The sequence below is a fragment of the Halichondria panicea genome, chromosome 12 (assembly GCF_963675165.1).
Source record: "Halichondria panicea chromosome 12, odHalPani1.1, whole genome shotgun sequence".
Lineage (NCBI taxonomy): Eukaryota > Metazoa > Porifera > Demospongiae > Suberitida > Halichondriidae > Halichondria > Halichondria panicea.
Window position 1 is genome coordinate 2,148,000 of NC_087388.1, and position 15,135 is coordinate 2,163,134.

The following is a 15,135-nucleotide window of genomic DNA, read 5'->3' on the forward strand; positions in this document are numbered from 1 at the left end:
AAGCCTTGCCTTGAGCCTTGTAAATGGAGTTGTAAGCACAAAAAATGTACTAGACCATGTGGTGAACCATGCAACAGAGAGTCTTGCAATAAACCTTGCACCAAAATGATAAAGAAATGTGGTCACCCATGTATTGGCCTGTGTGGAGAACCATGCCCCAAACTTTGTCGTATTTGTGACAAAGATGAAGTTACTGAGATCTTTTTTGGTAATGAAGATGACGAAGACGCTCGATTTGTACTGTTACCTGATTGCAAACACATATTTGAGTATAAAGGACTTGATCACTGGATGGAAATTAAAAAAGAAGGTGATCAATCACAGCAAATTTCTTTCAAAGAGTGTCCAAAGTGTAAGACACCTGTGAAGAAATGTCTTCGCTATAGTAATGCAATCAAGCAGTATCTCAAAGATGTTGAGGAGATCAAGCTGAAACAGATGAGCACGCTAGGATCGGCTGATTTGAAAGGAGAGCTTATTACTGTACAGAAATCTCTAGACGCCACGAATTATGAATTTGTTTCCGAAGATCTTGCACAATTGGAGAGGATCATTCAGATAGACTCTCAGCTGGGAAGAAGGAAACTCCTTATGTTTCCCCACGTCGTGAAAGCAAAGCTCACCTTTCTGTCTCAAATTGCCTCGGTTACGAAACTACAGTATGGTGTATCTAGAGAGCTTGCATATTTAAGTGATGGAGCTGCTGTGGCTAATATTTCTTCCAGAATTCGAAAAGTAAAGCGAGGCTTAAACCAAGTGAAAGAATTTATTCAACAGGACTACCTTTTTGACCAACAGATGTCAGATGCTGAAACTGAAATGTGTCGACTCACGTTATTGGCTAGAGTTTCGGAAGTTCAACAAAAAGCTTTAAGCAAGCGAATCCAATTTGCAATGAGAGAAGAAACTGCTGTCACAATCTATACTCGTATGCTTCATAGCAGTGGCTGGAAAAATGAGAAAGTATCAAAGAAGAAAGAAGATGAGGTTGTAACTTTTCTGAAAACTCTGGCCCAAAAATATGGTTTAGATGGACTAACGGAAACAGAGAGAAAAGATATTGTGAAAGCGATTGGTCTATCAAAGGGCCATTGGTTTAAATGTCCCAATGGACATTTCTACTGCATTGGAGAGTGTGGGGGAGCCATGGAAACAGTCAAGTGTCCCGAGTGTACTGCAGAGATTGGTGGTGGCCATCATCAGCTACTTGCTAACAACCAAGTGGCAACAGAAATGGACGGTGCCAGACATGCTGCATGGTCGGAAATGGCCAATTTGGAAAACTTTGATCCTGCACAATTACAGTTTGCTAATTAGCAAAAAATACAAAGATGATTATATAGACTAGACATTTTGATTAGTTTTTCTTTCTTTCTAGAGTATATTATAGCTTCAAACGAAAAGTATAGCAGTGCCGTATCGAAAATCATCGCTGCATTATTGGTAGATCTATTATAGATAATTCACTAGTATAGTGGTTTATAACTATTATTCTGCATTTCAGTTAGACTATATATATTTTGTTGCTGCTTTTTACTCTCAATGGAGTAGGAAATGGGGGGGGGGGGTGGCCACCCCTTTACTTCAGAGCAAGAGGGTACTAGAATTACACCATTCATTGCGGATAAGCAAAAACTATACTAGTATAGTCTAGTTAAAAAGGCAAAAGTTGTAATTCCACAAATTATCATCGGTAAAGCCAGGATCTAGGAGTGCATTCATTCATATTTATGCACTCCTGGTAAAGCGTATAAGTCAGCATAATGGGGGGTCAGTGATCGAGTGCCAAAAGTGGGTGGGGCTCAGTATGAAGTTGCCATCCCAACACAACAAAATGGCAGGCAACTGTGAAGCATGTGTTCTGAAAGCTCTGAAATCACGCACAAAGAAACTATCTCTTGATAACAATGCGCTCAAGACACTCTCAGTGTCTGTAGGAAGACTGGGCTTTCTAGAGACATTGTCAGCTAAGAACAATGACCTCTTGTCCCTACCCGAAGAAATAGCTAATCTCAGACAGGTACGTATGCATGTGATGTGTCCTCCTCATTTTAGTACTGCTGTATATATCTACATCACTTTCTTGCAGCTGGGCTATTTGAATCTTGGTGGCAATAAGCTGCAGTCAATACCAACATGTGTCTGTGGTCTACCAAAGTTGCGGACCTTACATTTGTTCCGTAATTGTTTAACATCTTTCCCAAACCAATTACCAAGTAAGTTTACCATTAATTAGTACCACATGTCAAACAGGTTTAAGTTCAGATGATAAATGCTAGATAGCTTAGGTTGATCACTTATGTTTTGGACATTACAATTACTCTTCATGAAAATAGTGACCAAAAATGTACAGAATGTCTCTTTTATTCGCAGGTACGTTAATCCTTCTAAATTTGAATCACAATAATCTCACAACGATATCTCCAAGCATTACTCAACTAACTTCCCTCAAGCAACTCAGCCTAGCCAACAATGCACTCACTCAATTACCGCCAGAGATTGGCACATTGCACTCCCTTGAAGAGCTCCACTTGAATGGAAATAACCTCTTCACTTTGCCGTACGAATTAGGAAAACTGAGAAATCTGAAGAAGCTAATGCTACAAAAGAACAGTATCAAAGCATTGCCTATTAGCATAGGAGAATGCAGAAAACTGTCCACTCTGGATGTGTCTGGAAACCAATTGGAAATATTCCCAGCAGAGCTGCAGCTGTTATCGTTCAGAGAATTTCACTTTGAGAACAATCCCCTACTACCCTACATCCCCGTCCCCGCTGATCAGTACCAGGAGGTCATACCACTGAAGGTGAATGCAGTGAATATGTATACTGTACAGTCAGATTGAGATACCTCTTCCTAATGACCTATAAATGTACATGTATGTTGATAGCATCCCACTTTGTACAGACCCTGCTTAAACCATGGTATAGAACCATAAAAATAAACACTAGAGATAAATAATGGAGTAGCAATCTTGATGTATAGAGCCTGAAACACATGTGAGCTACGTGTAATATGGATGCGTATGCATGTGCATAATGTTTTTATGCACTTGGTTCTTGTGTAACTACTTTCACTGCTTCTACAGGAGGTGGCGTCACGTGCAATAGTGACTGAGATACGTAAAGACAGTGCACTGTTGTCAGCCATGGTGAGCTACTACCCTGGTGTCCAGGACCAGTTAGATAAGGCTGGGGACTGTGCTGTGTGTGGGCAGCCATTTGTGAGCCTCTGGCTGGACTGTGTGCACTTTGAGCTCTCTAAAAAGGTGCAGTGCTTATTGTTATGCCTCAGCTATGCACATTTCAGGTTTACTTATTAATTTTTTAAGTGCCCTGAGAGTGTGATTTTTTTAACGGGGCTTGATAATGATTCTAAAACATTGTAACAATCTTCTAGTACCTGCTATTACCGTATAGCGGGGTTGTTTTCGATTTTTGCATGTACAATAGGTCTTACTAAAAGTCCATGATAAGAGAGAGAGTATCAAGAAGCCTCGCTTTATATCAGATGTATTCGTAAAGTACGTGACTTTCTGTTTGAAACATGTGCAATAACAAGCTTCCTTGAGGCAAGTAGCGACTCCAGGTGCTCGGATTGGTCAGTTACCTAGCAGGAAGTCACGTTACTTTCCGATGTAAGGTCATGTTTCGTTCGATATACTCTCTCTTTTTTATGGACCCTTGGTCTTACGTCACTATTTTTAGTGTACGAAAGTTTAGAATATGAAACATTTAATTGGGTAGCGTCACCGACGAAAATTACCCGCTATAGTGTCCTTGATGCATATAATTATAGTATTTGTCACACTTGTGGTTTTTGTGTAATGATTTGTTATCGTTAGATAAAGTTTGTATATGGGAATATGCTAGTGTTAGTTGAGCCATGTATGGTTTGTTGTCCTTCATTTCCATAGTGTTAGTGGAGCATAATTGGCCCAGTTTAGTTATATTTAAGCCCTCTGGATTGGGTCAGTGGATTCTAGGGATTCTAGTGCTTACGATTATCCGCCAAAATGATTTACATGTGAAAGTAGCTTGTATAAGGGTGCTGGCCCACCTATGCCCACACACTGTTGCTAAGGAAAACTAACTATGAAACTGCTGCCAGTAGAGACATGGGTCCTTCACTATACTTAAAAGCACTATCCTACTAGTGCCTACCTCAAGAATCAAGAAGAAATATCACCCAGAAGAGGTACAGCAAGCCATTTTTAGTGAATAGCTAAAAATGGTTCCGCTTAGAAAACCACTAGTGCATGCTAGGGACTTGGTTTTTATATCATTTTATGCTGTTTGAAATGCTTTTCAATATTACAGAACGTTTTTTTAGAAACATCCTGTGTTGTTCAATTTATAGACTTTTTTGCTGTGACACACCCAGTTTAGAAAAATCTAGACCATATATGGATCAAAACTCTCTGTAATGTTATTAACATGACATCATGGGTTAACTATGTAAATATAGGCCCTATCCTGCACGTGGAACTCCAGATTGAACGTTTTAACGCTTACCCTCTATGGTAATGACTAAATAGCTCGCAAATGAAAGCCACGCCCCCAAATGATATTGCGGTAGTACGGTAGTACAAGGTACGTGCGAGCGCAGCCACAACTAATGAGATATAATGCGCACGCAGTGATTGTAAACATTGCGTGGGCAATTATTGCAGCCATACTATCTACATTCTTGTGGTTAAATGTTATCAATTTGTTACTATGGGCCAGCACCCCTTTGTTACGGTACTAAAATTGCTCTATATATAGCAACAATTTGAAATTTCTATAGGTGTTCCAAAAGCTCCACACAAGCTCTCAAGGGTATTTGCCGATGAAAGCACAGCTCTGCTCTTACAAGTGTTTTAATTCAGAAGGTCACAAACTGTTTGGCATTGCAGAACCACCAATATTTTAGCGTTTTATAACTATTTGTAACCACCATTACAGTTTTTCAGAGAACGATGTAAGATTATTTTCAGTTTATACGGTTAATTATAATTGTGTGATTGGGCAAGAGAACGTTCATGTAATAAAATGTGAGTATAATTATGTCAATGTAACTGTATAAGTTAAGCATGTTCAATGCCTAAAGTTGATCTCAAACTGATATGAATATTCCTTCCTCGCTTGTCAACGTGAAACTTATAATGCTCAGTGTCCACTTCTAGCAGATTTAAAATTGTTTGATAAGTGAGTGATAAATTCTTGTCTAATAGCTCAAAATCATCCCAGCATGTGTCCGTCATTACGCACAATCTTCTGCAGTTATTATCTGTAGAATCTTTAGTTCGATGCTGCAAATATTCTTGCAAATCATTCTTGTAACTTGGGTATAAGCAGCTCACAATGTGATAGTCATTCAGCCAACTTTTTCTAGTTGTGTCCACTAGTATAATAGTATTGTTGGTATCATGCTTTGTTGAATTCATCGGTAGCATTGCATCTGTAGAAAATGAGTTCCATTGCTCCATTGAAGACGTCTTCCTCACCGAGAACAAGTGCTTATCGAACTGAAGTTGAAATTTTCTGGTCTCATTCACATTCTGTCTGTCAGTTTTCAGATTATAAGCAATATCAGATTTGGCCATAATGTTATAATTATAGCTACCGTCTGTGGAGAGTAGATCTCTTTTATAGTTATGTATTGTGTGGGCGTTAGTTTATTCATTATACTTCCTGTTTATTTAATGAAATCATTACCTATTTTGGAAAACTTAGTCTCTTATTACCATTTAGGGTAATGGACTACTCACATGATCGTGTGTGAGTGCATTGTGTGGGAGTTCAGCTATTTCATGCAGTGCATTCATTATGCATGCCTCTGTTTATTTATTTGGGAAAATAACTTGGTCTCTTATATTGCCATTTAGGGTACTGTTTATAACTCGTGACTCGTAACAATAATAATCATTATGTGTTTACAGGCACTCACATGATTAGCTACACATGATCGTGTGCATGTGAGTTGTACTAATAAGATACATCTTTATCGTAAGGAATTTATTCATTAAACTTCACTCATGAGGATATTATTATAGCCACTCAAGTTGAAGATGTCAAAGGAAATACGGCCTGATAAAGGTGTTATTAGTTACATGTATTGTTAACCTGTACATGTATGTATAGTTGTATATGTGAATCTTTTGTAGTGATTTGATCAATATAATTATGTTCTCTATATACACAGGCTGTACATGTTCTATGTTTGACATGAAGCTCTGTACACATATTACAGTGTCAGCATTAGTAAAAGAGTGTGATAATGTTGAAGAATTGTCAGAGAATACAGCATCGATAATTTTTAATCCAGAAATTCGAATATTAATTCAAAAATTCTTACAACAACTGTCTTGCCGCATGACAGAAAAAGATTTCATAGCTTTCATGAACCAGCCAAGTGTGACTCTTTTATCAGGATCAGAACAGGTGTCTGCATTATGCTCAGCTGTGCAAGCTATTGAGATTCACTCGGAACAGTTTCAGTGGTTTAAGCTAGTCCAGCTTCAAAACTGTGTAGAAATTCTCAACAATTGTTTTGAGTTACAAATAATACTGGACAAAATTCGGGGATATTTTAATTCTTACATTGAGCATAGAAGGACCAAAATTCTGAGCCAGAAGGACTGTTTTATCGCTTTCAAAATAGACCCAATGTACAAATACTTCCAAATGATTGATCTACGTATGATGGAAGCGTGTATAAGTGCGTACTACCATGATAAATACGAATTAACGCCACCGGTTGATATACGTTATTGGGTGTGTTATAAAGGATACAAATCTTCATTCAGTGGTACCCACCCCATTCAAGACAGCCTTTATGACAGTGGTCGTAGCTCGTTCGTGGAAAAAACGTGTAAGCTTAGAGTTGGTAGTGCGTCTGTCACAGGTGTTAATGCGCAAATGTTGGATGTTTCCTCTCATTGCAAGAAATTTAAAGATCAAGAATCTATAAAGCCTTTCATCTCTTAATCCTAACTTCACAGCTTGGATTTTTGACCCATCGATTTGTCTGTCTATAATGGTCTAATCTCTAATCGAGATCTAATGGTCCAGAATCTAAATTTCGAATTGTCTTTCAACTATCTAGACTTGCTATTAATTAAGACTTTATTAGCTAGTCTATCACAATCACATTGATCACTATATAGTCTTGTATAATTATACAGTTTTAAATTAATGTAGTGTACATAATTATAATAAGCATTATTGATATGATTATTGAATTATTACTTAATTGGTATAGTATACTCATGTAAATCCAACTCGGATGATATTGATAAAACTCAGGATGTGCATGCATGGTCAAGATAATATTGATATGAAATCGAGGCTATTCAAGCTATAAGCAGTACAACGAGCACACTAAGTGTGTTAATAAATTACACATAATTATGTCTACAATTGATCTTGATTATCGTATATAGCGTGTAATTTTCGTGGGGTAAATCGGTATTTTCATGCATGGGCAGGCTGACTTCTAGTCGGGCATCGCCGCCCTCCCTGAAGGAGGTCGGGAATCAAGCCTATATCCACAGTTTTGTTCTGGCCTGTTACGCAATAGTATCATGAAATCATTCATTCTATGCATGCCAATAGCGATAAATATTGTTTATTAAAGTGGGTGTTGGCCACGCCTCTCAATTAATCCAATGTGTGCAAAATTCACACGTGCATGGTAAAGTTGAGTGGGTGTGTTGAGATGCAATCTGGTGGAATTCCGAACAAATTAAACTGTGGATAGGCTTGATTCCCGACCTCCTTCCGGGCAATGGTATACAGGGCGGCGGTGCCCGACTAGCTGACTTCCACAAACATTTTCCCTACGAAAACCTATATATAGGCGTGGTTTACCAGAACAACATACAATGTGTGCAGGCAATGAATTAAGTCAAACGGAATTTTTATTCACAAAATCACCGCTTCAAAGATAAACGATTTTTTACCCCACAAAAGTTATACCCCTATATATAATAATTAATTATACAGTATAGCCTTGTGGAACGGCTATAATAATTATATTACTATTTATCGCTATACCAATGAATTATTATAACTACAGATCTTGTTCTATTTGTGCGCCACTGCATGGAAAATCAATCTTTTGTGGGCGCTATAATTATAGAAGAAAGACAATAATTATAGCCAATTCTATAATCTTAGTTTTGATAGTAAATTTTTTGCTACACTATAATTATATAAATCGTGAGGTTCTGAGGGGATACACATTAACTGTATATAATTATAATTATAGACCGTTGTTTGCAAGCCTGTTTTTGTGCTCCATGCAGCTATCTGTATACTGTCTAAAAAAATTGATAGTATATAGGCTGCATGCAATGGTGACTCCTGTATAATATATAATAAATTAGGGAGGTGGCTCGCTCTAACTCCGGACTGCTGGTCTCCCCCACTTACAAGGCACTGATGACTCCCTTTGGGTCACCTCCAGAACTGTCGCTATGGATTGTGGAAGTAAAAACATTGTCTTAACATACAATAATGTATCTGTAATCGCCATGCACATGAGGGTATAATTGAGCATTTTATATTGTGGTGTACAGCTGTGCAGCGAAAAATTCTTATAGCGCCTTATGCTGGGAGGAAGCAAAGAAAAGCCGGATACTAGAAATTTTCAGTGCATGCTATATATATAGTTATAACAGGAGTGTATGAAGAGAAGTTGTAGCAGTTGTAGTGTAAACCACGTTACGGTACAAGTATGTCATACGACGTCACTATCAGACCGCATCTTAAGTGGGTGCGTAGGTGTAGTGGTTAATTAGTTAAAAATGATATCAGCATACACGCATGTGGTTTGTACTTCCAGCCCACATTTAATTTTATTCATCCATGGCACAGTTTACACAACAACTACAAGTGTTAGTGATGGATTCAGTCCGAGATGTATAGAATGGAATGTGTGTGGGAGTCGCATACTCCTCTTCGTACACTCCTGGTTATAATTATATAATTATTAAAGAAGAATACAATCAATTTGTTTGTGGATGGATCAAAGAAGTGCGTGCGATAGAAGCAGGAAAATACGTCAATCGTAACTGGTCGAATAAGTTCTCTATATAATTCAGTCTGTGCTTATTATACATGCACACTAGTGAACTGCTCAAGTTCAGCATTGCTCCTGTGGATGAGACCAAGAGCATTTTCATTAAGGCACTCATATAATGAAAGCACCGCTGGTGCCGGTGTCATAAAATTTTAGGCCCCCCATGAGATTGGGCCCCCCCCGGGCCTAGAATTTTAACATTTTAGGCCCCCTCTTAAAATTTTAGGCCCCCCATTAACAGCATAACAGCGGTAACATTATGGACAGTGCATTCTCAAAATACACCAATACAGTCTTCTATGGTCTTCACAGTCTATGCAGTGCCAGTTACTGAATGCAGCTCTCCTCACACACACACACTTAATGCATGTACAGTACTGTCAGTAGTATACCACTGGTCTCACAGCCATCACACTGCACCATGTCATTCTATGAATCAGGCCTCATGCAGCACGAAGCACATAGGTGCCAACTGTCCCGAATTGGTCAGGACTGTCCAAGATTACCCTTGTTCGGAAAGGAAACTGCTATTGTGATTCCACCATGTTAAAACAGTTTCTCTCTTGACTTCTATCTGTGATTCCACATTACTTGAGAGCTGAGCCAGTGATGCTATTGGAGCATCCCCACAACAATTTACATCTTCTATGTATAGGAAAACATGGAGGAAGATATGAATTGTTGTCTTTGCACTGAAAAATTGTGTGTTTTATACTTTTTTGTCCTGAAATTTGGCTGAGAAAGTAAGCACGAAGTTGCAAATATGGTGATAGCTATGCAACAACATCGATTGTCTTACAGGCAGATCCAACATTGCAGAGCTGCATCAAAGCCATTAACTCTTATAATGAAAGGTAAATCTTCCTTCACTTTGAATTCCATAATAGAATAATAATGCAAACATTTTTGCTACTTTGATATACAGAGTCTTTGCATGCATGCAGTCTCTTTGATGCTTTGTCAACTAATAGAGCTAACCTTACCATATTATTATATCTCTTTGACTTCGTTCTATCGTGCAAGGATAGCAGAAGAGGGGGGGCCTAGAATGTTAACAGTTTGGACCCCCTGGGGGGCCTAAACTGTAACATTCTAGGCCCGGGGGGTGCCTAAACATGGGGGGGCCCAAAATTTTATGACACCGGTGTAGAAGCGATATGGGGCTCCCCCCGTTTTCGGGGCCCCCCGGCCCTAAAACGCTAGCGATTTGGGCCCCCCCTACGGCCCTATTTCACTAGCGCTTTGAGGCCCCTCCAGCGATATGGGTCCCCTATAGATGATCTGCATGGGCAACCACAAAGTGCTGACCATTCGCTCAAGTAAAATTCCCTGCTGATCTATCCCACAGTGCTGACTCCATAAATCTCTCACAATGTGCTGACTCTAGGTGCTGGCTGACCCATGGGACCAAGCTCTCTTGCTGACACTGATAGTCCAGATTTACTACACACTAGCACCCTCAGGCTCGCCCAATCATGCTAAGTAGAGTCTGAGGTCTCCCACATAGTGCTTACCATTCACAAAGTCATGGTGACCAAGCTCTCTTGCTGACTAGTGTAGTAGAGCTTGGTAACTATGACTTGCAAACACAGTTAGTTGTCAATGAATCAGGTGTATATAAAGACAATGCAGTACAGTTTGGCTAGTATTTTAGTTACTGTATAGTCTACATTGCTCCCACAATTCCGAAGTCAGTGAAAATGGACTCCAAAGTGCAAATTGGCTCCTCTAAGTTGCAAATGGAAGAACAAGAAACTGAGACGTAGCCATATGCTGCCATCACTACTTACCTACAATCAGGCATGTATCCACCAGACGCTGACAAAAAGGAGAAGCGTGGCCTCCGCAAAAGAGCGAAGTATTTCGTGCTGTTCAGGGGCAAGCTGCAGTATGTAGGAGGAAATAAGAAGAACACTCCTAGATTGGTAGTGGAAGGTGAAGAAGACAGAAGAAAGATCATTGAGAGCATCCATGGGCAAGCTCATCTAGGAAGAGACAAAACACTTTCTCAGCTAACTCAACGATACTACTGGCCAAACATGTACAAGACAGCATGTGCCTACGTAAGTTTCAAATTTATATGCCTTGTTATAGTGCAGGTGTTTGGTGCATTGAACGGTATTTCTCTTGCAGATTGCTTCATGTGACCAGCGCCAAAACCATAAGTTGCATAAAACTAATGCAACACTTCATCCCATTCCTGTTAAAGAAGAAGCCTGCATGGTATCAGGTTGGAATGGATTTAGTGGGACCTCTGCCTGTAACTCCAGCAGGAAACAAGTTCTTGATGACAATTACAGATTACTACACAAAGTGGGCTGTAGCTGCTGCTCTAAAAGACAAAACTGCATTGTCAGTAGCCAACGTCTTATACTCGGTATAATTATATAAATTATGTACTGTGCATGCAATGGCCCTTAGTTATAATTATTTACTGTAACGCAGGTATTTTGCACATACGGCTGCCCTATACTGTTATCCTCAGTGACTAAGGAAGAGAATTTGTCAATAAAGTTACTGAGGCACTCTTTAAAAGAACAAACACACAGCATAGAATCACTTCCGCCTATCATCCTCAAGTAAGAAGCATGCATGCACATAATTAAATACTGTATAATAAATTATGGCATATATAGATATACTTTCACACCACCCCAGAAAGGAAGTTCGAAAAAGGAGTGAACGTTTTTACTTTTACCTAGTGCAAAAAGGAGTGAATACATGCAACTATTATAATTATGGTATAATTATTATGGCTAATTACTGAATTTTCAGACTAATGGCCTCACAGAGCGATTCAATCAGACAATCTGTCGTTCTCTCAGCAAGTTAGTGAATGAAGCACACAATGATTGGGATACAAAGCTAGAAACTATTCTGTTTGCATACCGAGTGTCGAAACACCGATCAACCGCAGTGGCGGATCCAGAGGTAGTTCGTTGGGTTCGTACGAACTACCCTTCCACTAAGTTGATACTTTATATTTAATACACCTGGCTAGCTAGCTAGCTAGCTAGCTTACTATACTGTCATGACAATAGGGTACAAAGTTCTCTCTGCATAATGTGAGGGTGGGGCTGGTACTCTCTGCATAATATGAGGGTGGGGCTGGCTATATTGACTCATCCAGCCACATGGTCCCAGTGATAATTGAGCCTGGCCATGAATCCTAACAAAAGGCTAGATTGCAACCCTCCATTGACTCCTGGAGTAAAGTTTCAGGTAAGGGAGAGTTCATGGCACTGCATACTGAATGATAGACACTGTATAGATTAATTATAATTGCTATAATAATTATATTGACTAATATAATAATCTAGATGATGCGTCAAGTCTACAGCCAGTCTCCTCTTCAAGAGAACCACCAGCCACCATCGTCACTCCTCCAGTCATCAACGTCTCTCCAGTCACAACCATCTTTCCTCCAGTCACAACTATCTCTCCACTGGAACCACCAGCCACCTCCATCACCCCTCCGTGTTCATCGAAGCAAGCAACGAGATCTTCCGCTGAGGATCAGCCAATGGACATTGGTGCTCTCCTGAAAGAGAAGAAAGTGCAATCACTATCCCAGAGCATGAGAATGGCTTTGCCTTGTGTTCTTTCAGATATTATAGTTGAAGGGGAATTTGGTTAATTAATGGGCGTGGCATGTAAAAGGGGGCGTGGTCAACCCAAAAATTTCGGCGCTTCGCGCGGCCAAGAAGTAAGAACCCCCCTTCCTTAAATCCTGGATCTGCCCCTGAACCGGCTATTCGCCATTCTTCATGATGTTTCATCGTGAAGCTCGGCTGCCTATAGAAGCAGATGTAGAGCAAAACGAAACAGTGACCAGTGAAGATATAGATACAGAGACAACTGCAGATGCTTTTATTGAGAAAATGCTCAAGAGGCAAGAAGATATAAAGAGCATAGCTGGTGAAAACATAAAAAAATCTCAAAAAAAGCAAAAGGAGTGCTATGATAAACGGCATTCACCAGAGGTATATAATTATACAGCCCTATATATATTATACAGGCTGCATGCAAGTATATATATACACTTGCACATTCATGTGTGCGAATGCTATATTTATGTACGAAGCATATATGATTTCAAACTGTGCAGTTTGTTCTAAGCAAATTAAATACATTTTATATTTAGGAACTGCAACCTGGAATCAAGGTTTTGGTTGAGAACACCCAACAAAAGGAGAGGAAAGGTGGAAAGCTCGAAAACAAGTATAGTGGACCATACATTATTAAGACCTCAGATGGAAAGGGTGTCTATACCCTTAAGGACTTGGATGGGAAGGTGTTAAAAAAGAAATGTAATATCAAACGTCTCAAGGTAAATATGAATGTATATAGCTAATCCTATAACTATATATACCATAATTGTGATAAATAACACATGCATATATGGATCCTTCTTCATTGGTTGAACAAAAAGGTATTTATTTAGCTACCAGCACAGGTGGCAATTTTATACTGCACATATATACATGCATGTAGCCTGCATGCGCATGAGATTCGATCCCTATAATGTAGCTCTCAGTGGCCAAACTCCACCGGATAAATCCAATGGCTCTACCCCACCAGAGAAATCCAATGGCCCTACCCCACCAGAGAAATCCAATGGCCCCACCTCACCAGAAGATCCAAATGGCCCCACCCCACCGAAGAAATCCAATGGCCCCACCCCACCAGAAGATCCAAATGGCCCCACCCCACCGGAGAAATCCAATGGCCCCACCCCACCAGAAGATTCAAATGGCCCCACCCCACCGGAGAAATCCGATGGTCCCACCCCACCAGAATATATGGACATGGACCTGTGGTGACTCATTTGCAACCAATTGATGATGTCCCCTTAGATCGTCCACCACCACCTAAGAGACGAAAGTCTAATCAGTCTGTACCTAAGAGTCAAAAGGTAACTTCTGTCAGCCACGTGCACGTGCATGGCATAATTGTCCTGACATTAATTTTGTGATCAGGCACGGTCAATTAATATGTAGAACCTAAGATATACTATTAACTACATAATAATTATTGTACATTCTCAGAACCAGGTATGCTGGGAGTCTCTGGATACCTGACTTAGATCTACGTTACAGGGATAGGGCAGTTGTAAAGAGAGGAAAACTATGTGACAAGCATATGTATGCTGCCCATGAAGTGCTGAGGTATCAGTTCCCTCATCTGCATGGTCTTCAATCGACATTACTTACTCAAAAAGAGTTTAAAGCAATGCAATGTCATGACTCTGTTGTAAGAGGTAAGGGTTAGGCTTATATAATGTTATCTCGATGGATCACTAATTATATTACTGTAATGTACATAGTGTATAATAATAATTATCGCCTATAATTATATGCAGCCGTTCAGATACTATTTGTTGAGGAAAGAGAGCACTGGGTTGTTTCCAGCCTCACCAATGGAAAACTGAGACTATACGACAGCTGTTCAACTGGAGAATTAACCTCAAGTCTTCAAGTACAGCTAGCTCAAATATACGGCAATCAATTTGCGGTAAACAACAAACTCAAAGTTTACATTGAGCCTGTACAGAAGCAAGAAGGAGAAATGGACTGTGGTGTTTTCAGCATTGCAAATGCATACAATGCTGCACAGGCGAAGAGTACGAAAGATGTAACGTATGACTCACAACAAATGCGTTCACACATTCAGCACTGTTTTGAAGCTAAAACGTTCAGCACTTTTCCTCAATCTAAAAATTCGGCAGCAATCAACAGATGTGATCCCAAACAGATAATCATCGAGCTGTACTGCACTTGTGGTCTTCCAGAGACATATGATAGCCGAATGATCGAGTGTACAAAATGCCAAAAGTGGTTTCACTTTAAATGCATGAACATCAAGGTCAGGCCAAGAGGATGGCTGTGTATAACATGTAGATCTAATTCATGTTAACTGTATCACCAAATGTTAAATTGTTATTAAATAGCTAGCTAGCAAGCTATATTATAGACATTGAATATTATTGTTTTGCCATTATTATACGTAGACCATTACTTGTTTTTGCCATTGATTCTCGACTCAACCTCCATTACTTCTAATACGTA

General features: G+C 39.6%; 2 protein-coding genes and 1 long non-coding RNA gene across 4 annotated transcripts in view; all 3 read left to right on the forward strand.

Moving 5' to 3' along the window:
- Positions 1–1,543, forward strand: part of LOC135345022 (NFX1-type zinc finger-containing protein 1-like) — a gene marked incomplete in the record, with an annotated part of 10,065 nt that extends 8,522 nt beyond the window's left edge. The window contains 1 exon segment of the mRNA XM_064542339.1: positions 1–1,543. Coding sequence (XP_064398409.1) covers positions 1–1,317 — 1,317 coding nt within the window.
- Positions 1,544–1,796: 253 nt separating this feature from the next.
- Positions 1,797–5,615, forward strand: LOC135345023 (leucine-rich repeat-containing protein 69-like). The gene is made up of 5 exons (XM_064542340.1): positions 1,797–2,020; positions 2,090–2,216; positions 2,374–2,807; positions 3,090–3,269; positions 4,790–5,615. The coding sequence occupies exons 1-5, from the start codon at positions 1,808–1,810 to the stop codon at positions 4,913–4,915; spliced, it is 1,080 nt and encodes a 359-aa protein (XP_064398410.1). The 5' UTR covers positions 1,797–1,807; the 3' UTR covers positions 4,916–5,615.
- A 5,896-nt stretch (positions 5,616–11,511) lies between these two features.
- Positions 11,512–15,135, forward strand: LOC135344891 (uncharacterized). 2 transcript variants are annotated; one of them, XR_010397568.1, is made up of 7 exons: positions 11,512–11,646; positions 11,843–12,289; positions 12,388–13,050; positions 13,212–13,397; positions 13,598–13,982; positions 14,116–14,327; positions 14,430–15,135. It is a non-coding gene; the product is annotated as an uncharacterized LOC135344891 (long non-coding RNA). The 2 variants fall into 2 exon arrangements; XR_010397569.1 differs by having other exon boundaries at positions 13,598–13,951.

Excerpts from the sequence above, each read along its gene's own strand:
- LOC135345023 (XM_064542340.1), top strand. The coding sequence starts at position 1,808 with ATGAAGTTGCCATCCCAACACAACAAAATGGCAGGCAACTGTGAAGCA. Across the intron at positions 2,021-2,089 it reads AAATAGCTAATCTCAGACAG|CTGGGCTATTTGAATCTTGG; the intron begins GTACGTATGCAT and ends ACTTTCTTGCAG. Across the intron at positions 2,808-3,089 it reads AGGAGGTCATACCACTGAAG|GAGGTGGCGTCACGTGCAAT; the intron begins GTGAATGCAGTG and ends CTGCTTCTACAG.